This window comes from Neolamprologus brichardi, chromosome 17 (genome assembly GCF_056152115.1).
Source record: "Neolamprologus brichardi isolate AB-2024 chromosome 17, ASM5615211v1, whole genome shotgun sequence".
NCBI classification, from domain to species: domain Eukaryota; kingdom Metazoa; phylum Chordata; class Actinopteri; order Cichliformes; family Cichlidae; genus Neolamprologus; species Neolamprologus brichardi.
Genome location: NC_142120.1, coordinates 16039229 through 16065032, shown reverse-complemented (window position 1 = coordinate 16065032; position 25804 = coordinate 16039229). Strand labels below are relative to the sequence as shown.

Here is a 25804-nt window from a genome sequence, read left to right as displayed (position 1 = left end):
AAAGTGACTTCATGTTCTAATCAATACATCCTGAAATTAGTAACTGAGTCCAGAAATTCATCAGGAAAGTGTTTACTGAGGCCGTAATCTCACAGATGTCTACACAAGCAGTGTTTTAGACACAGAGTGGTCAACCCTGCTGGCTGGACATTCCAGACATTTTTTATAAAGTGAAGGACTTTAATGCAATTAAAAGGAAGGACTACAATTCAGCAAATGAGCTTTATTAGTTCAATGTCTTTTGAGCTGAATTCTGGACCAGGCAGGCCATTATAAAATAATGAATATGACACACAAAAAAAACAACCAGTTAACAAGTAACACAGATTAACACACAAAACTGAAATGGAGAACGTGGCCAGCATTATCCTGCCATCAGTGAGTAAGCATTTCACTGGAAACGTGCAGCTTGCCGGCGTTGTCATGGTACTGGTACTACGTTTCTGAACAATATGCAGTTTATTTTTTGAATATTCTATGTGATTCTTAGGTTCATAGTTATATTTACGTCATGCATAAAGTATGCTTCGGTTAGCCTTCAGTTCTGTGTGGTTTTCGAGTTTTTTTTCGCAGTGTCTAGTCTTCTCGTGTGTTTAGTCAGTCTCATCTTCATGTTTGTTTTTTTCTTGTCTCTGTGTCTGATGTTCCCTTTCTGTCTCTTCAGTCAGTCGTCTCCCCACGTCTGTTTCTCCCCAGTCCCCGAGTCAAGCCTTTGTGGATTAGTCTTTAGCTCCATGTTTATCATACTTCCTGTTTTATTTTGACAGTCTCGTGTCTAGTGTATAGTGCACTCAGTTTCGTTTCCCCTGTCCCGTTAGTCTGCATTAGGTCCAGCTATGTTGCCACCTGTTGCCCATCCTCTCGTTATCCTGTGTGTATTTTAGTCCTCAGTCTTACTCTGCTCGTTGTTGCATCGTCCACTCATGCTATCTTTGAGGTCCTTGTTTCCTGTTCTCTTGGTTCTAGCTTCAACCTTGTGGGGGTTTCTGTTTTTTTGTATCCTTGTTTTTTCTTTGAGCTTTCAAGCTACAGCAATAAAGCTGCCTTACTTAGTTCATTCCATTGTCTCTGAGTCCTGCATTTGGGTCCTGAAACATAGCCGTACCTAATAGATGTTTAAATTTATCTCTGGAAGTTTCAGTCACAGTGCCCTCTGCTCTCACTGTTTCATACAGAAAGGTTTTCATCTCCGGTGTGTGTCAGTTTGCACTTACATAAATGCCAGATCTACTGAGAATAAAAGGCTTTTTTTTTAAATTATACAGCAAGGTTCAAATCCATTGTTCTCGATGGTGCTTGCTTATCACGGTCATTTCCTTTGACAATAACAGGAAGGCCAATGATGTAATATCTTTTCATCCTGCTGTGATCCTGCAAGCCAAGTGGGAGCTCTGGAAATGAACATCTCTGTTCCTTTTCTCCCTGCGTGCATTTGACAAACTCGGCAACTCGGCAGCAAAAGCCTCCACCCAAAAACGAGAGGAGTGCACCTTTTCATTAGCAATTATAGTGTTTTCACCAAAGTGGCAGGATCCGAGGACAGGAAGCCTATAATGTTGCCTGGCTCTGACAGCTCCTGCGTAAAACTATCATTACTACTGTTTGTGCCATTACAGCTGCATTTTCCAGCTTGTGGGTATGGATCAGGCCCCGTGTGTACACACGAAGGTCACAGCTGAGTCACTGCCCAAGCAAATGACTAAGATCAGACATGGCTGAATGTTGACAATTTATCAAGTTGCAGGACATTGCTCCTTGCCTTGCTGTTTAAAAATCTATTTATCAGCTTAGCAGAGCCTCCTTTTTTAAAATAAATCTATAGTCTACTATGAGACATGGCTGGGAAAAGCTTAGGTTGCATTGTTTATCTCATTACCGGATTCAATCTGTGGCTCATTTCATTAACTCTGCGTGTGCAGCACTTCTGCAGCTTCCCAGCAGATTGTGCACCTGTAAAGCTTCACTGCCCTCAGAAGAACAAATTGAACATACGGAAGGGAAAAAATAGTATACTTTAGCAGTAGATGTTAATGTGGTTAATTACTTAAATCACCAATAACGAGTGACAGCAGTCAGATTAATCCCTGCAGAATAATTAATAAAGAGTATTTATATACTTCCCTCATGGGGCTTGGGAGGAGAGCTGACGCTGGCTTTACTTGGCACAGAGTAAAGCGTTAAGGTGTCTCCTTTCTCTATATTTGACGGTATCCATTCCCTATGCAAGGCTTGCGCAATATTACATTTCACCAGCGGATCTGCATTTGGTCTGAATGTGCGACTGGGAGGATTTTTCAAAGTGACCTCAAAAATAGACTCCTTTAAGATGAAAGTGTTGAGATGCAAAGGGCATCTTCTCAAGTGTACAGGACATTTTGTACTTCCTCAAATCTACCAGAGGAATTACTATGATATTACGAGAGACCTTAGTGTATTTTAAATATCTGTACAGCATCTTTAGGTGGGAAACTGAACATTTTTTCAGCCTAGATGCATTATTATTGTATCTTATGAATGAGATCAGGGGACTAATGTGTGTCTAAGTTACAAAGTCTGTAATTACTAACAGCTCTGAACGCTAACTGAGATGAAATAACAAAACAGGCTAGGCAACATCATCACAGGACAACATTAACCCTCAACTGCGGTTTGTTTGCACACCGCTTCCAACAAGTACAAAACACAACATCTACACCCTGATGAGGGAACCAATCAGCCAGTCTTGCACCTGTCCAGTTCAGATAGCCTGAGAAGTTATCTAACAAAGTAGATTTTTCGTGTCAAGGCGCTTTAGGATTTGAGCGTTATTGTCTCCGCCAGATGAAGATCAAAAAGCGAGCTTTAACGGGACAATGTTGCCAAAAGGGTTATATAATACAGATGAAATTAAACGGGACGCCTTGTAAGTGGTTTAAGGGTATTAATTTCAAGATGTTCGTGCTCGCAGAAACCCCCTCGATAGTTTGACGAAAGAACTGAGCGCTCCGGTCTGGAAAAATACACGGACGGAACCGACGGGCTTTTATTTAGAAAAGCCAGAGCTCATATTGCCTTGAAATAGCGACTCACGCAGACGATGTGTAGAAAATCCGAGCTGGACACACACACCAAAAAACAAAAAACATCAGAATCTAACCAAATCCTCGCTCAAGTTTTTTGGGGGAAAAAAAGGTTGAAAATAATCTCTCCGGTGACATGCACAGACTGCAAAGCTCCGAGCGCCTTACCTCGATCCAGTGTGAGCGGTTGGACCACTGTCGCCATGACTGCTGTTTACTGGAGACTGAAGAGCCTACAGGAGCTGCAGCATCACAGGGAGAGAGAGAGAGAGAGGCTGGGAGTGGCTGGGAGAGGATTAGACTATCTCCATCCATCTCCGTCACCTGGTGCTGTTATCAGCTGTTTTGCGCTTTATGCGCTGCTGTTTACGCTCTTAATGGAAAATAGTATTCACTGGGTTTTTTTTGGCTTTTTTTAAAAAAAAAAAAATCATTTGGATTTTTCAAGATGAAAATTAATTTGATAACATATAAAAACCAAAAAATACATTAATTTTTTAAAATTCTTTACATTAGATCAAAAATATATGGTCTACAAAAAAAGTGTTGGAAGCGCTTTAAAAGTGCACTCTTTCTAATGGCCAGCAGGGGGAGACTCTTATGGTTGCACCAATACCTTGGCTTTAATTTATGATCTCAGGAAACTGTTTCCCCATTAGTTTATGGTCGCAAATGCTAGTTTTGGGCCTCACTGAATACACCATAATGTTTAATTGAATAACTATGGACTTCTTTAGATTAAAAAAGGTAGACTAAAGTTGGGTATGTTTTACTATGATATACAAATCACTTGCCTATGAGGATGCAACGTCTCTTAGTGTCACATATTCCTCACATATGTCTTGATGCATGCTCAATCATCCAGGTAAGTAAATCCCAAAAGGTTGATTCTGTTCATCTGGACGAAAACGTTAGGTCCAGATGAACAGAATCAACCTTTTGGGATTCCTCACATCTGGTTTCAAAGCACCTTCATGCTTTACAACAGGGCTCTGAGAGGTCACAGTGGCTACATTTATCTTTAATACACAATCTTTGGATTAATCATGTGCTGTATATAAAATATGGACTTTGCCATACTCTGCAGTTTTTCTAATGGCTAACAGGGGGCAAAAAGTCTGATCGTATAGCACTGCAGTCTGACAATCATATGATTCATTTCGTTTTGCAAGCTACATTTAATTTGAAAAGCTGAGTTAATGTAAACCTATATCAATGAATGAAATCAATCAATAAAAGACGTCCAGCTTTTCAGGAGAAAGAGTAATGTGGTAAGTTCAACAGAGAATGCGGCCGTGTTGTATTCAAAGTTTTAATGTTGAACATATTGTTTAAAAAACAGGATATAGGCCGCAGCTGTGATATCAGAGTTCCCTTTTCTTCATGGGTTTTCAGCAGCATTTGGGAACTTATTTGCAATGTTCTACTCTTACATAGGCACAAAAGCTTTTGTGAAAAGCACTGGTCCTGCTTCCAGACAGTCCAGTTCACCACAAAAGTGTTGCACAGAGTTACAGTCAGGACTCTGTGCACAACTCTGTCTTCTTGCATACCAAACAGGGTGAGCCATTTCTTAAAGAACCTGCCTTTGTGAATACTGACAATGTAAAACTGCCAGAGCACACATCTTCTTTGAATTGATTTAATTCCACATATTACTGAACATGTTAATTTTTTTACAGTTTATCATAGCCATCTTCTTCCACTTATCCTATTCAGGGTTGCAGGGAGGCTGGAGCCTCTCATGGCCTTCACAGAGTGAGAGACCCTTTATTTCCCTGTAGGAAAAGCAATTCTCTGCATTTATCCCATCCTTAGTATTTGAGGCTGTGGGCTCGTGGGATCAACTCCACACTTCAAGTCTGTGCCTTGGTCAAGGGCACAATTACAAGAAAATTAACCCAGCATGTTTTGATTGTTGGACAAACTGGAGCAGTTGGAGGCCACGGAGGTGTGAGGAGAATAACCAAACACCACATACAAGGGCGTTACCTTTGCCATAATTCAACCCTAGAATCTGAACTAACAGCTAGTCACCGTTACTACAAGATGATTTTCTTTTCAGCGCTGTCTACTTGACTCGACTCACCTTAAGTGCCTTTGATAAAAGCAGGCATCTCAAAGTGCTTTTGATGGCAAGCCCATAAATGAAATTACACGTAATTGTCAGGCACAAAACTGATTTTAAAAACATACATTACAACCTTAACAACTAAGCATAAAGATATAACACTTCAGTACGTCAAGTCAAAAGCCAAATTAAGATAGATCTTTAAACTCCTGAATATCGAGAGAGCTCTCCATTCTGACATCAGGAGTGTTACTCAGTTTAGGCTCATAAAAACAAGAGGTAGCCTGACTAGTGCTCTCATGGGACACATAAGATACCTTTTAAAAGAAGAGGGATGGCATACCTTAGTCATTAAGCTAATAATATGTTGAAAAACAGTCAAAATTGGTATTCCATCTTTCACAGTAATGTATTTGAAAAGTTTCACCATATTGCAGTCAACCAGCTCGACCTGGATTGCATGCTGAATCTCACAATGATGCTCACATGTGTGTTTTGTGCACACATGAACACTTACACAGCTATAATCCTTGCACTTCAGAGATCAGGTGATTGCAACCAAGCTTGCCATGGAGGCTCATTGTGAACCACTGAGCCATACTGCCTGTTATCTTCTCTCCTGGCTACATGCACAGCATACAGCCAGATAAGGACCGAATGACGGTAGTGAACCTAAATTGGAGGGCTTAAGAATTAATCCTCATGTTTATGTGCTACCACAGAATGGTGCCAAACCACTGGCTCTCTTCATTTACTGTAGATCTGTTGCCTAATGGTGCCTGCTGCTTTGGTGTGTCTCATACATGGGCAGACATTACAGCTGACAGAAGCCATGCTCAACAGAAATAAGAAGAGATTCCCAGGTTGGAGAGATGCTAAGGCAGCATGACGTGTCACATGGCTCACGAACCATGACTTCGCCATGACAAATGCAAGTTGTAAACATGAATACACACCTGAGGCAATGACTAGCACTTATACTAATATGTGCACAGCTGTTCAGAGCAAAACCTAGGCTCATAAACACAGACATTTTACTTAAATCCCATTTATCTTGTCATGCATTGCACTAAATATTGTAGCCCACACCCAGCTGGGAGGCAAATACCACACCTCTTTACCTCACTTCACTTCAAATTGGCTGCTATATCTAAAACATTAAATAAATTTAATGTACCCCTGTTATATATCATTTAAATTCCATTCTCAGCACTTTTAAATATTTAACAGCTTCCTCTGCATTTGAATTAAACAGTTTCTAAACTTGCACGCTTCTTACAAACACATAGTCCTTAAGTAAAAGCAAATTCAATCCACCAACAGTCCCACACAGCTGTGTGCAGATGCAAAATAGTGGTGAGTGGTAGGCTGCAAGGACGGTTTGAGAGGGCGAGGGCTTAGAGAGCACACAGAAAGAGGGCACGGCGAGATTACAGGCTTCCATCTATATGGGCGGGAATACAGGTCTGCTTTTTTTTACAAGGTTGGGATTATGTTGCACTGGTCTTTAAGCCGCAAAGCTGCAAGTGAATTGATTTCTGAAATGCCTCCACTTCCACGGAAAGAGATGCAAGAGGCCATGTGGACAGGGCAAATACAGACGGCTGGACTGTTTGCCTAGCAGATCAAAGCTCAGAGCATTAGCCAGTGTGCAAGTTCTATTTGTATCTTCAATTCCCATCAGTACCCATTCAAATTGAATTCAACAGGTAAGGTCATATGGGCATTTGGGGAAAAATTGGAACCTTATTCCTTTTCCTGCCACACATTCGTAAAAAAAAGATCAATATCACTCACATGGCTTTGATAAAAGGCAAATAAAATCCATAAAGGTTAGATTTTGTTTGGTTGACACAGAGAGTAAAGCTTTTAGCTCGAATTTATCCGACGGTGGTTTTGCGGTGAGGGAAATAAGTATTTCACTAAATGATAACATGGGTTTCATTTCCAGGTAACAACTGCTTATTAAAACAGGCCATTATTAAATTTGTCAGCCATTGACTCCAATCCTTGTGCCGCACTGTGATCCATCTGGCATGCCACAGTGGGAAAAAAAAGGATGAAAATTTCCTGTTGAGCAATAACGTCTTGAAAATAATGTATTTATTGGATATTTTGTGTTAAGATGACAGGCTGCTTTTCCACAGCAGCTGGATTGCTTATATTGCTCCATCAGACGGTGCCAGACAGATCATGAAAAAAAACATCATCTTGAAAAACGTGTGACAGATAATTCTTTAAAATTGTATTTATTCTTTAACAAGACAAGTTGATGCAACTAATTTCCTGTGTATGAACAACCAAGTGAAGGATGGTGATGCGCATGCACTTCTCCAGGCTGTTGTGTAAACTATGAATCTCACAGTTAAAGTTTTGTTTTAAGGCAAGTCAAGATGCACTTTTGTGAGTGGGTCTCAAAGTTTGGGCATTCCAAACTTTGGATGTGTGGATAACCAAGGGGGGGGGGGGGGGGGGGGGGGGGGAGAAAGAGTAGAATACCAAAACTGATCCTTGTTTTGAAATAACCAAGAGTTTGTTAATCTGCTGTTCTTCCGTTCATATGACAGAAAATCAGCTTTCTTCTTTATTGTTAATATCTGCTAAGAAAAAAGACACAAGTCGTATGACATTTACACTCAATGGTCACTTTATTAGGTACATCTATTCAACAGCTCATTAACACAAATATCTAATAAGCCAATCATATGGCAGCAACTTATTGCATTTAGGCATGCAGACAAGGTTAAGACAAGGTTCAAACTAAGCATGAAGAAGAAAGGTGATTTAAAGTGACTTTAAATGTGGCTAGCTTGTATCAGACATTGGTCGGAGTACTTCAGAAACTGCTGATCTACTGGGATTCTCCCCTTACATCCCCTTCCTTGATTTCTGCTGCATCATTCAGATGGTAGGATCAGAATTTGGTGCAAACAACAAGAAAGCATGGATCCATCCTGCAATAGCTCAGCCTCTTGGTTGCCTCTGATGGTGTGGAGGATATTTTCTGGGCACTCTTTGGGCTGCTTAGTACCACCTGAGCTTCATTTTAACATAACAGCCTACCTGAGTTTTGTTGCTGACCATCTCCATCCCTTGATGAACATAGTGTAAACTATTTCTGATGGCATGCTATCTGGACCGAGATCTTTGATAATGGTTTATTCATATTGAATCTATGCCGTGAAGACAAAAAAAAGTTCTGAAGGCAGAAAGAATCCAGATACTCACGAAGTGTACTAATAAAGTGGCAGGTGAATGTAATTGGCCTTCTGAAGTCAGGCAGGCCAGCACACAGAGAACCCTACCTTCTTCAAATACTATATTGAACAAAGCCTGTCACACTGATTGTGACCCACTTCAGCAGCACCACTATGGGATTTAAACCTCTAATACAGAGTGTGAAACATATGGCGTGTCAGCTATAATCTGCACATTAAAAAGCCCACTGCAGTGGACAGCTCTGCAGAGACAGAAAGGTGAAAACAGAAGAGAAAGAAGCGACATTTCCGTTTAATTTACACCAGTCAGCACTGTGCTGCGAGTTGTTTAGAATGGACAATGCAATCAGATTGGTTGTGCAAACTAACTCATTCGAGCCAGAAGTCTGAATGATCAGCAGTGTTAGTGTCTTCTTACTGGCAAAGACATTTGCCATGACCTGCTTTGTCACACTGAAGTAAGGTGGTTAAGCCACAGAGCTGGAACTGTGCTGACACTATTATTTGATTTATGACAGCAGCATTTCGTTGTGCTGACAGCAGACTGAATGGATGCGGGGAAAACTGAGACATATTTATTCTTAAGACATCGGAGGATGTTCAGGATGTTTTTCTGGACGGTTCATTTAATGATTTTTTTTCCCAGAATGCACATTTTTTACATTGAAACTGAAGTGGAAATAACTGTTTTGTGAATTGTTTTGTTTTTGTCTCTTTTTTTTTTGTCTCTTTTTTTTCAAGATAAAGTGCTTGGTGCACTTGAGAGTTCAAACTGAGCTGTAGGTGGCCCATGGACAGAAACAAATTTGGCACCCAAGCTCTAACAGACTACTGACGCCCCCTTCAGGGAAACAGCACCAATTTACTTTGTCAAATAGTAATGGCTGATTGTGTGACGGCATCATAATTCCATCCTGATGCTTTCTGCAAACTGAAAACATGAATACATCCCAATGTATATTGAGCTTTGTCAAAGCCTTGAAATATACCTCAGTCCAACTTCATCTCATCTCCTCTTTTATCATGAATGCACTAAGAGCATAATTAACAAGGGGTAATGGCTTTCACCTTTATTTATTTCCTGTAATGCCTGGGTGCCTCTAGTATTTTGTATATGAAGCAATCGCTGAAAGTAAATTCACTGAGCTCTAATAAATCGTTATGAAGTATCACTCACTTAAAACCATGAATGATATTGACTGAAATCTTTCGTTAGTCTTTCTGACAACTGCATCTAAAACCCATTCAGAATGTAAAACAGCGATCATTATCTTCAAACAAATTTGATTTTCAAACTACATTAAGACACTGCGGGCTAGAGTGATGAATCATTTCTCCATCGGTTTCTGAAGGGCAGTCGGCTGATTTCTGCTTTAAAACATTCACACTCATCACATCAAATCAAGACGGAGGGCTTATATAAAGCCATGAAAAGTTTAGGGTCTGATTAGCCTGTGAAAGCGGTTAATAGATAGTGGTCCATGCACGTAAGGTGCCAGAGAGAATGATACATATTCAGCCAACACCATCTACTCTAATGTGTATATATATATATATATATATATATATATATATATATATGTATGGCAGTTCCTTGCTGTGATTTAGTGAGACCTTTTGGCCAAACAAATTATAGCATGAGAGGAGAAAGCATGGTTGAAATATGATGAGATTTGAATCAATACTTAATTTAAAACTGAAAAAGAAAGAAAATTATAGTTCTGTTATGCTCAAATACCTTCAGGATAAGACGTGCAGGTGATGGGTGTAAGAAGGCATCAATCAGTTGCTGATTACTGATATCTTTTGCCAGCTGGGATAAAGATTTAACTTTTTATTCCCCCCACTTTTACTGAAATGATGACAAGTGTCATAGAGCCAGTAGCTGCAATCCAACTCAAGTGGGCCACCTCTGGTGGAAAGTAGTGCTGTGCCACAGTGCAAATTTCGGTATCCATCTGATACCATGGGGTTTTTTTGAGATGTAAACAGCAATGTAAATGTTCCTGTCTCTAAAGGATCTCTCTGTGTTTAAATGTACTGTAGGAGGCTATAAATAAAACAGAAGTCACAGTCAACACAAGAAGGTCCAGATACTTTTCATAGCGCACGTTTGAGGTATATTTTTTCATTACCAAAAATAATCAATGTAAGACATCAGTGGACTACACACTAAACACATAGGATTTAAAGAAAGTATCGATCTTATAATGCTGATATCGTTCTGATACCAATAACGAAACTGTCATTGCACCACCTATACTGGACAGCGCAACTGCTCAGCACATATAAACATAAACAGGTGATCTGAAATATCAGATGGATGAGTTATTTAACGAGGGGCACACTTCTTCAAGGGGTCAGCTGTATTATGGGTATTTACCAGTGATAGGGAAAGAAGTGCGGCGGCACAATCTCAGAGGACAAAGAGCTGCTGCCGCTGCTCATGTGCTGTGATTGTATTGGAAAATCGGCTTACTGAAAGATGCTAATATTTTTAAGGTTTTTAAATGACTCTACACGAGTAATTATTCCCATTAATACCCACAAGCAAACAAATGGATGCACGCCATGATCAGTTTTAGCAGATGTGGGGCTATTTGCATTTTTCCACTCAAGGGGGAGTATTGATATTACCTCGAGGACAATTAAAATTTAATGATGCTGGAAGTAAACAAAAATAAATAAATAAATAAATCCGGTGGACAGGAGGTACAGTTGCTATCAACAATGTTCCTCTCTTCTTTGCACTGCACGGCAGAATTCTTGCTTAAAGTTAGAAAAATGTCTTAGGATTATTTCCCACCCAAAATAGTTGGTTTAAGAAAGCTGCGGTGGAGCTTATGCGTTGTGTAATCATGCTGACTGTGTTTTAAAATCCTCCTGCAGCATCAACTACATCCAGTTCATAGTTCACAGCCTTCCCTGAGGCACTTGTTAAGAATTTCTGCAGAAGTCCTCTGCCTTTAAGTAGGCCCGCATGACGTCGTTTAGCATTGAACTGTAGAAGCGGGCTCCAAAGCTGCACGCAAAAACAAGAGGGACGCGCGAAAGCAGCGTGGAAGTTCAAAAAACGCCCCCAGCAACAATGCTTCTCAGGGTCAAACACTCAGTCCAGCGCCTGAATAACTGCGCTCCTGTCCTGCGGAAGAAGACACTCGGGAGGTTTGCTTGGACTCTCTGTGCAGCAGCAAAGCGAAATGCAGGTGAAGCATCTGGGAGTTTCAAGTCGCACTTCCCCACGCAGTGCTGCAGAAAGTATGCGTCTGATGCTGCGTACAGCCGAGTCTTCGCGGCGGCCAGGGACAACCCCGAGAAGTTTTGGGCTGACGTGGGGCGCGACATAAAGTGGTTTGAGCCGTGGAGTAAAACTCTGCACGTTGAGGATCCGGTGTTCCCAAACTGGTAGGTTTCAGTGTGAACTACACGTGACCTGCACAACAGCTGGTGTTAAATGTTGTGTGGGCGAGTTGGAATGAAACGTGGTGAACAACCTGTGCGTGACCGCCACCTGTCTCACGAGTGAAATCAACGCGTTCTCTCATGTATGATAATATCCCATAGAGTGGACACACGCCCTCAATAATCTCATTACCCTGAAGTTATTTGCTTAGTAATGAATAACTTTTGGGCAACTCGCATAGAAACCACGATATTGTGGTTTATTTTCTCTTCATCCAGCCCACATAGCTTCGTCATTTTACTCTTTTATGCGCGTAACTGTACGATTAATTTATTACAATGAAACCTTTATACTACATCACTGTATTGGGGGGGGGGGGGGGGGATTAACAACTGGATAACCCGCAGGGTTGTCCTGTTGTGAGTGGTTGGTTTAGGAAGGGGAAACGTCAGCTCTGTTATGATTGGTTATTAAGTTGTTAGCGATCCCTGGAGGAACGTCTATTTCTTCTGTGATTGGTAGTTTTGCCGAGAGCCAATGGGTGACGTTCAGGAAGTGTGTAGACTTCAAGTGGCTCTGCTGTTGATGGAAAGTCTATGGAATCGCGTTGACCCCAGAAAACGAACCACAGTTTTGCTTATTGCACTATCCTGGGTGCTCTTAACAGACAGCTGCAACGTTCACTACCCAGGTGATTATTCAAACAGGTATTTAGAGCAGGGAAGTTCCCAGAAGAACCCCTATATGGTAACACTTTGAAAGCATTAATTGGTGGGATGTATATCTGTCTGGTATTAAATTATGACCACCTGCCTCCTTTTTTTATGGAGCCCCCTTTCGAAACAGAAATGTGGAGGCATGGACTCTCAGTAGGCTTGCATTCTTTTCATAGGGCATTCTGCTGCCAGCTGTTCACCAGGTAAAGAATGCACAGCACCCAGCCATCCACATGATGTAAAAGAAATTGTGACTCATCAGAGTCTGTTGTCCAGCTGTCCAGTTCTGATGCTCATGTCCTCCTTCTTCTTGGTTTCGGCAGTGGTTGGGGGGTAAGCATGGGGACACTGACTGGTTTTATGCAGCCATATATAAAAAAAAAACAAAAAAACGGCAATTCACTGTGTATTCTGATACTTTTCTATAGTGACAGAATACAACATATAAGGGAACTAGCATTACATTTTTTGGCAATTTGATACTAAAGCGTTCTTCTCCCATGTGCATCATTGAGCCTTGCCCACTCATGACGCTGTCACTGGGTCACCACTGTTTCTTCCTTGGACCATTTTTGAGAGTTACTGAAATGCAATTCTTTCCGTTTTACAGAGGGAAAGAATATGATTGAACATTTAAGGCGGTTCCTTGTGAGAGTGAGAACAGTTAACTTAATGGGCATGTCAGTGAGGAAGGATGGGCCCCAAGATGAGGCTTGAGGAATAATTAGGAAATCAAGGGTCAGTCAAGAGTCAGAAGTATGATATATGTTTGGGGAAACAATACTGTGTGTACATAGGAGATGATGATGATGAGTGTATATGTGTGCATGTTGTGGGCATGGAGAGGATATTGTAATGGAGTACCAGGTTGCACTAGTACTCCAAAAGTTGAGTACTATCCTCCCCCCTAAGCTCCAAAAAGTAGGATAAATATATATATATTTTTTATCAAAGAAATAAAACACAAGTCGTTTCATCAGGTTGCTGCCACCTTAAAGGGTTAGTAAAAAAAAAAAAGAAAAGGAAATTGTCTCAGAGCTTGAAACACCACTAGTTTTGGCCAAGCAGCCAACTAGCAACAATTAGATATGACAAAGTATCAAAATCCCACATTTTAAAAGCAATATTTTTTCTGTTAAATATTTAAAAGTAATATTTTCAGAACAGATGTTATGGTTTGGCCTGACTTGTTCAGGGCACTTATTAAAAAAACAAAAAATTGGGAAACCATTAAAACTATCAAAGGATGTGAGGTGATTAATGTGGTTAGTTTCCTACAATGTGCAAAAGATAAATAAATTAAATAAAAAAGGGTAATTATACCTGCATCCACAGTTAAAGATGTGAAAGTAAATTATAGGATGCTTACAGGAAAAAAAAACAACCCAAAATTTAGCTGTAAAACAAAACAGCATGTGGCACAGCAGCCTGCATACACCCTCACAGCCGCCTGCACTGAGAATAGTATAAACTGAAATTCCTTTCTTTTTTCTTTTGTTTCGTGGGTGGAGTTGTCAGCTATACCATGTATCCTAGGAAAAGAGAGCTGTCTGAATGTGCTGCAGTGAAAATGAAGGACACGGCCACCATGTCTGTATGTCCATGTGGCTTCCAAAACAGCAGATCCCAGACACCATCTGCTCAACCTGCCTGCTGCTCTTTATCCATATGCGCAGTGCCAGAATGAGCTCAAACGATTGCCTTATCAAGAACATTGGTTCACTGTGTGCAACTGTCAAAAGCAGCTGCATATGTTTGGCTCAGACTGGTTTTTGTTTTAAAAAAATGAGCTCTAAACCAGGCAAAACCCCACATTATATGCTGGTAAAGGTGCTGGCACATGACTGGTCACCTGAAACATGTTTGGTAACTATAGTATTGACATGTGTCTCTGTTCATGTGTCCGTTACTTGTTGTTTGAAGGTGTATGTCTCTGTCAGGTTTGTCGGCGGAAAGCTAAACATGTGCTACAATGCCGTCGATCGACACGTAGAAAGCGGCCGTGGAGAGCAGCCTGCGATCATATACGACAGCCCGGTGACCGGAACTAAACAGATCATCACTTTCAGGGAACTTCAGGACCAGGTAAATAGTTTTAATAAAAACCGAGCTCGCAAAACTGAACAGCACATGGACATAGATGGCAGTATGATATGACATTATTTTGCAGCATGAAACAAACTTTGCTGGGATTATGAGCATGTTAAAGTAGAAACTGTAATGCTCTCTGGACATTAAATATCAAAGAGTTGGCCAAGAGTTTTGTAGCATGACGGCTGGTTTGAATCCTAATTAGCATATAGATAGCAAACAAAAGAGAAGAAAGAAGGGAAAATGATTGACATTTGGACCAATTATTCTGTTAAAACAACTCAATCTTTTTTTTTTTCTTTTTTTTTTTAAATGAAAAAAACTATTGTCATAGCTTTTTGGGAGTCTTTTTGGCCCAAGGGCTTAATGACATTTAATGAAATTTAAGAGATACTGACTTTCTTTCTAGATTGTTTCCAACTGAAGCTAATTAGTAATTGGACCATGGATAAATTAAGCATTACTTTCTACATTAATTATCCAACAACATATGCGGCATGCATAAAACTATTCCACCCTTGTTACCAGCTCTGCTTTGTGCTAGCATATTGGTTACGTTTGTTGTGAGCAGACATTTAAAAATAATTCATGCAGGAATTAAAAAAAAAAAAAAGGATTGGAAACTTAGAAAGAAATCTGTGCTTTGTCTCCATGTGTCTCTGCAATCCAGGTGTCCAGGTTAGCAGGAGTCTTGGTGAAGAATGGGGTACAGAAAGGAGACCTTGTTGTCATCTACATGCCCATGGTGCCACAGGCCATGTTCACCATGTTGGCCTGTGCACGGATCGGTGCCCCACACAGCCTCATTTTTGGCGGCTTCGCCTCTAAAGAGCTGTCTGTCCGCATCGATCACGCTAAGGTTAGGCGCTGCTTTTTTCACCTTGTGCTTAAAATTGATCTTTTTTCTGAGCCTCAGCAACTGCATAAACTGTATTATATACGTACTCATTAAAAACCAGGGACCAGCTGAAGTTGGGCTAGGTCTTTGTTCATTTTCTGTATTTACATGAAGTAAGCAGATGCAAGCAGATGCGGATCACTGCAAATACCAGTAATTGGACAATTCTGACTTTTATGTGCCATTAGCTAAAATACTTCTTAAACACTAGAGCCAGAAGAAATGTCTTTTTTCATCTACAATGCAAAGATCTCGCCTTTCCTTTCAGAACCACTCGTAATGATTTCCCTGGCGTCTCCAGTGAGATTTTATAATAATAATAATATGAGAATAGAAAAATTAATGTGGAAGAGACGTCTTTATACTACAAATGTGAAAGAACTGCAGTGAGCATTGCTTTCTTTCTTAGGGGACAATTAAGAGTAAACTATGACATTTTAACACAGAAATAAATGCTTATGCAGTTTAGCATAAAGCGTGTATTCTGTCGCTTTGCAGAACAAATTTGTTGTGAAATGTTAATTTTGCATAACCTACCGAAACTAAACATAGAGAAGCTTTCAAGAGAATATAACCAATACTGGAACCAAAATGTGTTTGCCAAATAGGAGAAGTGTCCTTTACCGTTTTGGTCTATGTACATTCCAAATCCAAGAATTTGTAGGAACACCTGAGATCTTGTGCAGAGTTTGTGAACTACATTTGACTTAAACCTGTAATGGCTCGTTTGGTAGAAAGGCAGAAAAATGACTGATTCATACCTGAGTGAGCTATAAGCTTGTTACACTTGAACCCAAATTCCCAAATGATCTGTTTTTCAGCCCAAGCTGTTGGTTACAGCCTCATTTGGCATCGAGCCAGGCAGAAGAGTGGAGTACATCCCTCTGGTGAAGAAGGCCCTGGAGATGAGCTCTCACAGGCCCACAAAAGTCCTCATCTACAACAGGCCGAACATGGTAAAAACCGTAGCAAAAATGTTATTTTCCTTTTCCACAGTAAGCAGCAGCACACTTAATGACTCATTGAAATCATCGACGGTGTCAGTCGGAGGCAGGGATTTTTGTGGAGCCTGCACTTCTCGGCTGTTGCCAGGTTCGAACTTAAAGGCATTTCCGTGCTGGCTTCAGCCTGGAGCCATTTTCAGCTGCTGCTCGGTGACAGCGAGCAGATGTTTGGTTCTGCTTCACTTTTATACAGACGTAAATTAAACACTGCTGAATGTTATGTTTGGTGAACTTAACATTTCCTCTAACGGAGATTGCGGAGTATTGTCGTTTCTTTACTCAAACTGAATTCCTACCATCCGTGCCTCTGTTTGAGCTACTGCTCTCTAGCCCTGTGGTGAAATAAAATGAACATTGCACAATTTATTTTTATCTTGTTGCGCCTGTCTGGTCTTGTCTGTCAGGAAAGGATCCGGTGAATTAAGAGCGCTGTTTGGATTTTTGGGAGATTATATACACGTCGGACACAGGGAATTATGTGTATACAAGGAATTCACTGGCGGCTCAGTGCCATAAAAATCTGTGAACCACTACTTTAGATAGTTGCAGCTGCTTTGCAAAATGATTGCATTCGGTAAGCTGGAGGTAACTGTTCGGTAAGCGTTGTTAATTCAGCCAAGATGGTGCTCTGTCTGTGCTTTCAGTGAAGGGAGTAAAAAGTAATGCGCTTAGGAGAGCTAAAATGTCTGTGGGAGATGTGCCTTTGCCTCAAGAGTCTGAGTGATATTGATGATGTCTTGATCTTGACACTCTTTTATGGAAGCCAAGGGAGGGGAGGGGAAAAAAAAGATTTGAGGATTTCTTTATCCTTCCAAAAGTGATTAAATGTTAATGGCAGTATCAAAGAGACGTCTGTGTTTGAAATGAGAAGAAATGTCAGCGGCAGCAGATGTAAGGGGCAATAATCTATGACCTGAAATGATTGCTGCTTGCCAGATTGCGATGACAGATGGGAGCTGGAACATAATATAAATAAAGGAATATATATTTACTTGTGAGACTGACTCACTTCATAGGCAAGCAAGTAAAGCAAGATGGTCAAAACCACAGCTCTAACCATCGGAGTCAGTTGAATTGATCCTCACAGTTCACACTCCGAGAGCTCATCTATGTGACACTTTGTGACAAATAAATAACTGGGAGATATGAACGGCTGCTTGGCGAGTGACTGTCTCATCCTGCGGCGATCGTAAAACGAGTCATTAGCAGCGGCTGAACTTCCACAGTGAGCAGGAGGAGGCTGTCGCCGAGCAAATGAATCGCGTTATCTTCGCAGATGTGAAAGAATCAAAATAAATGGCAAAATATGTTTGGCTGCATGCAGCATGCAGTTAGATCCATAAATACTTGGATGTGTTTTCGCCTCTTTAGAATGCTGCTGTGGATTTTAAGTCATTCAGATCCATGTGCGTTTGACTGATTTATACCTGGGTGTGCTGCCAGGTACATTAGATCTGGTGAAGACTGTATATCATCTCTATTTTTCTTTATATTTCAGGAAAGGGTATCGATGAGTCGCGAGTTGAGCCTGGACTGGGATGAAGAGATGGCCACTGCTAGGCCACATGACTGTGCCTCTTTGCCCTCCAACCATCCGTTGTATGTACTCTATACATCTGGGACCACTGGGACGCCAAAGGTACTGGCAGCTATAACCATACACTCACATGCAGATGAGTTACAGGGTTTACTTTTAGCTGTGTTTGACTAGATGCTGCTAATTCTGTATGCAGCAGCTGTGTGACTCATCTGATCTTTGAGCCTGCAAAACAGTCCAGGCACAATCTAAACACCCCCAACATGACATAAATAAGACAGAAGTTTTCCAGAGTGTGAGCTGAACCTCTTGCAGGAGGAATTACCTGCAGGCAATTTCAAATGGAGGGGAAAAAAAAGCCCTGGCTCTTTTCAAATAGCATCATTTTGTCTTTGACCAACAGATGATATAAAATATCCTCCTGCTGGCTAGTTCCTGGGCTTAATAGTGCGGTTTTTTCCTGTGCGATTTCCCATGAATTTCTCAGTTATTGCTGTAGGGAGACCATAACTTTGAGAAGGCACACTCAATAGCTGAGGATGTTAGGACACACTATTTTGCTCAGGAATGTTTAGACAGCGCTATTAACTAATAAAAGGTGGGTGCCGTTTTGAGACGCAGTCATCTGGAAACAAGATGCCGTCCCCTTTGGAAAGGCAGCGCTGAGTGGCCTGTTTAAAATTGATATTAAACCCGTGCTTCTTTGCTTAGTGCAGTACCTGCCACCGGTCTTAATGTTTTTCTTATCTCCCCCCTCCCAGGGTGTTGTGCGAGACACTGCAGGCTATGCTGTGATGCTGAAATGGACCATGTCAAATATTTATGGACTCAGTCCCGGAGAAGTAAGACAATAAAGCATCCGCTTCTGAGGTGGTGCCATGCTTAAGAACAAAGAGCATATAGAGACAGGCTGCTCTCTGCTTGAAAGGACCTCTGACTACCATTTAAACATACAATACACAATAATCCTACACTCAACTTGCGGCATTTCATTTTCACTATACAACTGGCTGTTCTGTTTACATTTATTATGCCTTTAAGTAAAATGAGTTTTTACTTAATTTTTCATGCATTTTTGTTGTGACAACTCGGTACATTGATCCCTTTTTGGCAGGTTTGGTGGGCAGCTTCAGACCTAGGCTGGGTGGTTGGCCATTCTTATATCTGCTATGGTCCTTTGCTACATGGCAACGGCACTGTTCTCTATGAGGTACGTACCTCTGAGTTTAATATCTCAAACTAACTACTGCGGTGTTAGATTACAACAGGACGTGCCAGAATATGTGCAATAAAACCTTAAATGAACAATGTTCAGAGCTGAATAAGTTACACCTTTGTTGGCTCGACAAACTGAAGCCAGCCACGATTGGCTAAAGACTCCAGTTTATATGGAGTGAAACTGAAGAAGTTCAAGATGTGGTGAACTGTGTGAACCTGTGTCCATATTTGACTCTAGCTGCTGCAGAGAAGCTGCAGCTCTAACTGTGCCAGACTTTTGCTCCTTTTATTGTTTGGTTCTCGGTTTCAGTCGGTTGAACACCAGCACATAGTCTACACCTTCCAACCCGGGTACTAAAGAGTTTTTAGTTTGCAGGATGCATTTGTTGGACTTGAGTCTTTAAATTTCCTGTGTTGAAGTTGTAGGAGAGCAGTTTGTCAATGCTCGTGTTTATGCCATCATTAATTGAAGCAGCCAATGAAAGGGCTGGGCAAGTTATCACATCTTAGAATTTTGCCTTCCGGCATTTATCGAAAAACAAGATATTGGGGATAAAAGGATTTACTCTTTTGCATTTATTTATTTATTTTTTCTCATGCACGCTCCTTTACTTTACATCAGGCTGCGTTTGCACTTTCCTAAAACCTCAAACTCAGTCAGTTTATTTCAGCTTGAGACAAGAGAACTAAACAAGAGCCTTGAGCCAACAAGATCTTTCTGGAGGAAATGCACGTCGCATAGTTTCTGTCTAAGAATCATTAATGGTTGTCTGTGACTTTATTTGTCTCCAGATCTCACCCGGTCTGCTTTTGACGAAATATGATAAATGGCTCTGACTTGGGCTCTCCATCTTCAGCCTCTTCTGCACCCACAGGTTTTCTGCAGTTTAGACAGGCCAGCATGAACTAACAGTTGCCTTTGCACGACACGCTGTGCGGTCAAAAACACACTCCTTAGTTCGGGTCCAACTCCTGTGTGACCCACTGTCCACTACCTTTATTTTTTTTTCATGTATTCTTTTGGTTCAAGGAAATCTCCTGTAAAAGGAGATGTATTCAAGTTCAATAACAACAAAATGTGCTAACCATATTGATTGTGGTTAATATTTTCGCTGTAATTGAGCTACATTACAAAAACCAAGCTCAATAACACCACTGGATCACAAGAAACTGCAAAGCAGATAAGCCATCCTTTCTTTTTGGTCTTAAATTTTTGCAAAACATCTTTTCATTATAGAGAAAATTGGAGATAAGTTTGCAGTGGGAGGGACTGGTCATGGAAAAATGGGAATTTTAATAATATAATAATAACCTTGACGAAATGGCTCACACAGAGGGTTTTTATTAACGTATAGCAATTTGTAATTAGTGTTGGCTTTATGATCAGTGTAATATCACATGATCATATGATCTGTGCATTTCTTTTTATCCTATTTCATGTGTTTTTGCTTAGCTCCTAAAACAGAGGATCTGTTGTATTAGTGCTTCATTATGGGCTTCTTTGGACTCCACGCATGCATCATGTGAATGTCACAAGCAAGCATCACCTGGAGTTCTGTTTACACAGAGTGCATTGATGACTGCGCTTTTTTCCAGGCCCAGATTGTCCCTTAAATCAATTCCTGAGATTCTGCACTTTTCTTTGGCTTGAAATCTGAAGTTGTTTCTTTTTATAATTCAGCAAAGGATCAAGAAGGAAGTGCGTCTTTCAGTGTAGTTCTTATGTATAGGGCCACCATTTACATTTGCACTCTGATATTCCCTCACCAGTTTGAGGCAGCAGCGCTATTGGACGATGAATTAATTGGCCGTTCCTTAAATCGGTGTTTGACTTCGGTCACGGTGGTTGCTCCACATGGTTCTTGTTTCTAGCAGCCCATCTATCTTCAAACCCTTTATTTGGAGTGAAAATGACAGCCAGGACTCACTGCTCCTTTTATCCATTCTTATTCTTCCGCAGTTGTCTTCTCACTGTTGAGCTCGCTTAGTTGAATACCAGGGAGAAAATAAAAAAGAGTGGAAATTGCTGCTGGAGACCTTTGCCTGCAGGCTTCTAGTGTCTTTATCTTTTATTCTAGACAGACAGTACTTCTGTAGTGCAACTGTGTTTTCATGCCCACGTGCCTGGATAGTCAATCTTCCTGTGTGCCTTTTTATTTTAAACAGCTGTTGTATAAATATTCATGTTTTGCAGTTTATAGTCTTAAGATTGCACAAATATTTCTGGAATGGTTTTAGGCAATAACAATAATCTCTGTAATCTCTGGTGCTTACTTTTCATTATTCAAATTCCGATGATACACACGCTTTAATTAAGCTGTAAAGTAACAAGTTGTTGCTGCACTGTGTGATTCCAGGGAAAACCTGTAGGGACTCCAGACTCCGGGGCCTTCTTCCGTGTCTTGTCTGAACATGGAGTCTCTTCAATGTTCACAGCGCCCACTGCTATCCGTGCTATCCGCCAGCAGGACCCCCAAGCTACAATTGGAAAAAAATATCCACTGACCAGGTACAGCAACAAAATAAATGTTTTTGAATCAGTGGGGATTGGTGCTAAAAGAACAAATGGATGAATATGGAATTGAGATAAAATTCCTTTCTTCCTTCTTATGTGTGTATTTGCAAAACAAAGCAAAGCAGCGTAGCGATGTTACTGCGTGACTGCAGTTATTTCTGACATGTTATACACCGTCTGATACAAAAGACTGTATGCAGAAGATGGTAGTAGGTTTGTATGGACTCATTTTGAAAATTTAAAGTTGTTTTTTTGGTTGTTGTTTGTTTGTTTTTGAGACATAGCGATCATATCCAGATGTCCAGGTACTCCGGCACAATCGAAAGACATGGTTAGGTTAACTGGCAGGACTAAATTGGGGAGAGTCGAGAATGTGAGAGGGAAAGACTGTCAGTACATATCTAGTCCTGCAACAGACTGGCGACCTGTCCGGGGTTGCCTTTTGTCCCATGACCTATAATAGCTCTTTGAGGACCTGCAGTTTGCAACATTTCTCAGTTGGTGTAATTTCACAGGATGTGAAACGCTGTGAAATAACCATGTTACAGCAGGCAAATGAGGAAAACCTAATTTAATCCAATGAAGGTAATTTCACAAAACGAAATGGCCTAAAAAGGCTAATAAATGCACTAAAGGAAGAGTTAAGTTGAATGTGAAGAGCTCAATAACTTTTCAGCCTTGGAGGTTTCAACTTGATTGTGATTGTAGTTATTTTTCATTTTCAACCCTAATGTTGATCCAAAACCTTAAGCCTAAGAACCCCATGCAAAGGCTTTTGGGGATTCTTTCTTTTAGCGTAGCCTCAGCCTGTAAGACTATGATCTTTGCCCTTATTATGATGGCTACATGGACTGAAACTGAGAGATAATTGCACAGCAGCTATATCCATCAGCTGTCAGTGGCAGAGGACTTTGAAACACCAGGAGTGACTTGTTAAAGCATCTCATGGCTGATGGTTGTCTGCGCAGCCTCTCGTTAGTCTCTGGCCATCTGCTGATGCACAGCCCTCTCCCACCTCTGTTGCTCACAGTCTGTACCCTCAACTCGACCCGCTCGAGTGTTAATCACGATAGATAACAAGCAACAGCATCTCACTGACTGCAGCCCACCTGTGTTAAATCACTCTGCCTGATCAGGTGAAGGTCGTCTGTAGCTCCGAGTTAAAAACAAACATTTTTCATGGTATTAGTTTAACTTGGATTAATTATTTCATGAGATTTTGTTAATTCTTTGGCATCGAGCGTAAAAATGTACGGGGGTTTTGTGTCAGTCACTACTTTGACTCTGTTCCACAGTCTGAAAACGCCACTTAGCACACAATCATAAAGCAATTCTAAGTGGGAATGACCTATGGCCCTAGTAAATCATTCAGTAACTCTGGCATTGTGTGCTGAATCGACGCTCTCCTGTTGTTCCCTGTGCTGAATTTATAGCAGCTTTTTTAAAAGCTCTTTCTGCAGTCAGAGATGATTTTTCTGCTGCATTTTTTTTTTTTTTGGCTTCACATATTGTTGAAATCTCTCCTCTCAGCTGTGACCCTGCCACAATCAGTCATTTAGGCAACTGTTCCCGTGTACACTGCCTTGTTCTTAATGCATTTTTTCCCCTTGGCAGAAGCGCGTTTGTAAAAGATTGCTGCAATTCCCGTTGGTTTTGAGCAAAACAATTTGCCATCATACACATGCTGCATTATAAAAGCAGCATTAAAACAGGGTTTCTTTGTGGTGCAGTCATTGTTCCAAAAAAAGAGCTTTCATTCCAATCAAATCTGGCTTTTTGATGCTACTAAAGTGAATTCAAAACGCTTTAAGTGTAGAAGGCTGTTAATCACAGTTTACGTGTCAGTTCAAATCTGTCTTGAGTGCTTAATTTGCTACACAAAAAGAAGGAAAGCTATTTTTTCACTTATTGTCTTGTATTTGATAGTCATTATAAACACAGTCCTGCATATACACAGTCAGAATCTGTAGGGAAGATTTTTGATACCAAGATGATCTTTTGTAATCTGAGTAATGATCACAAAACATTTGAGGAAATCACAGCTTCTTGAAATTTGTCAGCAGTTGTAAACAGTGTGCAGGCAGTCTTTAATCAGCTATCTGTTATTCATTATCTGGTTGTCTTGGCTTTACTAGAAGCCCTGAAATATTGTCTGCTGTCTCTGAAATCATTAAACTATAATCCATGAGTTCCCAGATTGATCTTTCTAGGCTTACATGCATATCATAGGAGTCTGTGTATGTTGTCCCATCAAAATGCCTGTCTCGATGCCTGGGACGGGCATTGTGATGTATTTTTTGAGCTGTGCTGTTGTGGTTGAAATCTAATCATTTATTTCTGTTAGCTTAGTATTTATATTTGGCTTCACGTAGCTTGTGGTTTTTTTTGTTTGTTCTTTTGGGTTCTTCGTGTCCTTTTGTATTATGCTGCAGTCTGTTCTTTGAATTTTTATTCTAGAGTATTTTGAATGTAAGGTTGTGCTTTTATTCTGGTTTATTTACTTTCATCATTGCTTCCAGCAAGGACGTCATGTTTTTGGTAGCAATTGTGTGTGTGTATGTCATCACTGTGTCAGTAAATAAGATGGCTCGAAAAGTTTTTTTTTTTTTTAATGATTAAACTTTACAGAGGTGTAGAGTGAGGTCATGTTAACGACCTGTTAAAATTTGGCTTGCATCGACCAAAGTGTTCAAGGTCAACTTAATGATTTATTTGTTAAAATGGACATAAAGCCATATAACTTGGAAACTGGGATTCTTGTCTTGTCTTTATTCTAGTAGAATAAAGATTAAGATTATGATTATTATGGCTTGTTTTTATTTTAAATTTCTAGCAAACTATTTTTCTATTTTTTTGGGATCCTGCTCAACTTTTCAGTTCTTATATTTGCATTTGGATTTCTGTTATTATTTTCTTGTTATTCTCTTGTGACCTGATTTCTGTTTAGTTTGTCTTTTTAGAGATTAGTGCAGTTCTTTGTGTTTAGGGTTAGGATTGGTCTCCTTTCTTTATTTCCTGTTTTACTTTGTAGGTTTGTTCCATTTTAGTTTTACTTTCCAACTTCAGTGATTTCTTGCTTGTGTTCACCTGCTGTTCGTTGTGTGGGATTTAACCTCCTCATGTGTTCAAATCTGTGTTGGGGTGTGTGTGTGTGTATAAACAGTCCTGTCATTACATTGTTCAGAGTTATGTTGTACTAGTATGCTGTATATCCCTGCTCCAACAGTCCTCTTGTTTCTGTTTCATAGTACTTTTTGAATGTTTGGATTATTGTTGATCATACCTCCATGAATTCAAAGATTTTGGACTGCGTGTCTTTTGGGTTATCAGCAAAAAATGTTGATTTTATGCCTCCTGCATCGTGAACTCAGGTCCTTAAAAAACAAACAATAATCATAATAGCAGATGATGAAAGCCCCATCCTGTGAAATATAGAAGGATATGTCAGTGGTAACTGTTTAGGTTTTAATTAAATGTTTTTTAATGGAAGTAATAAAACCTTTCAGAAAACTCATGTAACTTTGTTACAAATGCATAGCTTCATGCCAGAGAAACTTCAAATACCCCTCATATATCTGTGGATAATTGACTCTGAGATGCACAAGCACACCTCATCAATGCGCTTGAGAAATATCATTTGTTACCATAGATGTGAAAAATGCATTGAAACTCTGTCTACAAGGGTGTCTGAAGGTGTAATGGCAGCAGCGCTCTCTATAAATGTAGTATGAATGCCTCTCTGTCTGCAGTATCGTAACAGGAGAAAACTAAGTCATTGCTGAGAGCCTCACTGTCCAAAAGTGACAAAGTCCACTATCCATTGGATAGTGCTTTTTAGTACATAGTAAAATCTGGTAGTGTTTACAGTGTGTTTGCCTTTTATTAAAAGCAACTCATTCAAACAGATCAGTGGTTCCTAACATTTTTAATCTAATGCTTCATCAAAACTTCATGTTCAAATGTGTTTAATTCAGCCAATTTTAAATTTGATGTTGACTACTTTTCCTTTTAGGAATAATTTTAATTAACTATTTAATTCAGCTAATAGTTTAATTTGTTTACTTACTCTTTTGG

The 25804-nt window shown here is 40.2% G+C and overlaps 2 protein-coding genes across 3 annotated transcripts in view; one reads left to right on the top strand and one right to left on the bottom strand.

Annotated features, from left to right (window-relative positions):
- Positions 1 to 3315, bottom strand: part of lin7a (lin-7 homolog A (C. elegans)) — a 48734-nt gene extending 45419 nt beyond the window's left edge. The window contains exon 1 of the mRNA XM_087830583.1: positions 3228 to 3315. Within this exon, the coding sequence (XP_087686709.1) occupies positions 3228 to 3264 (37 nt within the window). The 5' untranslated portion in view covers positions 3265 to 3315. The remainder of the gene's footprint in view (positions 1 to 3227) is intronic.
- A 7950-nt stretch (positions 3316 to 11265) lies between these two features.
- The window catches only part of acss3 (acyl-CoA synthetase short chain family member 3), a 50319-nt gene continuing 35780 nt past the window's right edge, over positions 11266 to 25804 (top strand). Inside the window, exons 1-8 of one of the 2 annotated variants that reach the window (XM_087831131.1) lie at positions 11266 to 11753; positions 14408 to 14552; positions 15229 to 15417; positions 16278 to 16412; positions 17959 to 18099; positions 18759 to 18839; positions 19112 to 19207; positions 21573 to 21724. In XM_087831131.1, the coding sequence (XP_087687257.1) occupies positions 11437 to 11753; positions 14408 to 14552; positions 15229 to 15417; positions 16278 to 16412; positions 17959 to 18099; positions 18759 to 18839; positions 19112 to 19207; positions 21573 to 21724 (1256 nt within the window). In that variant the 5' untranslated portion in view covers positions 11266 to 11436. Of the gene's footprint in view, positions 11754 to 12343; positions 12443 to 14407; positions 14553 to 15228; positions 15418 to 16277; positions 16413 to 17958; positions 18100 to 18758; positions 18840 to 19111; positions 19208 to 21572; positions 21725 to 25804 lie in introns of those variants that run through there. The other variant, XM_087831132.1, reaches the window with a different exon arrangement.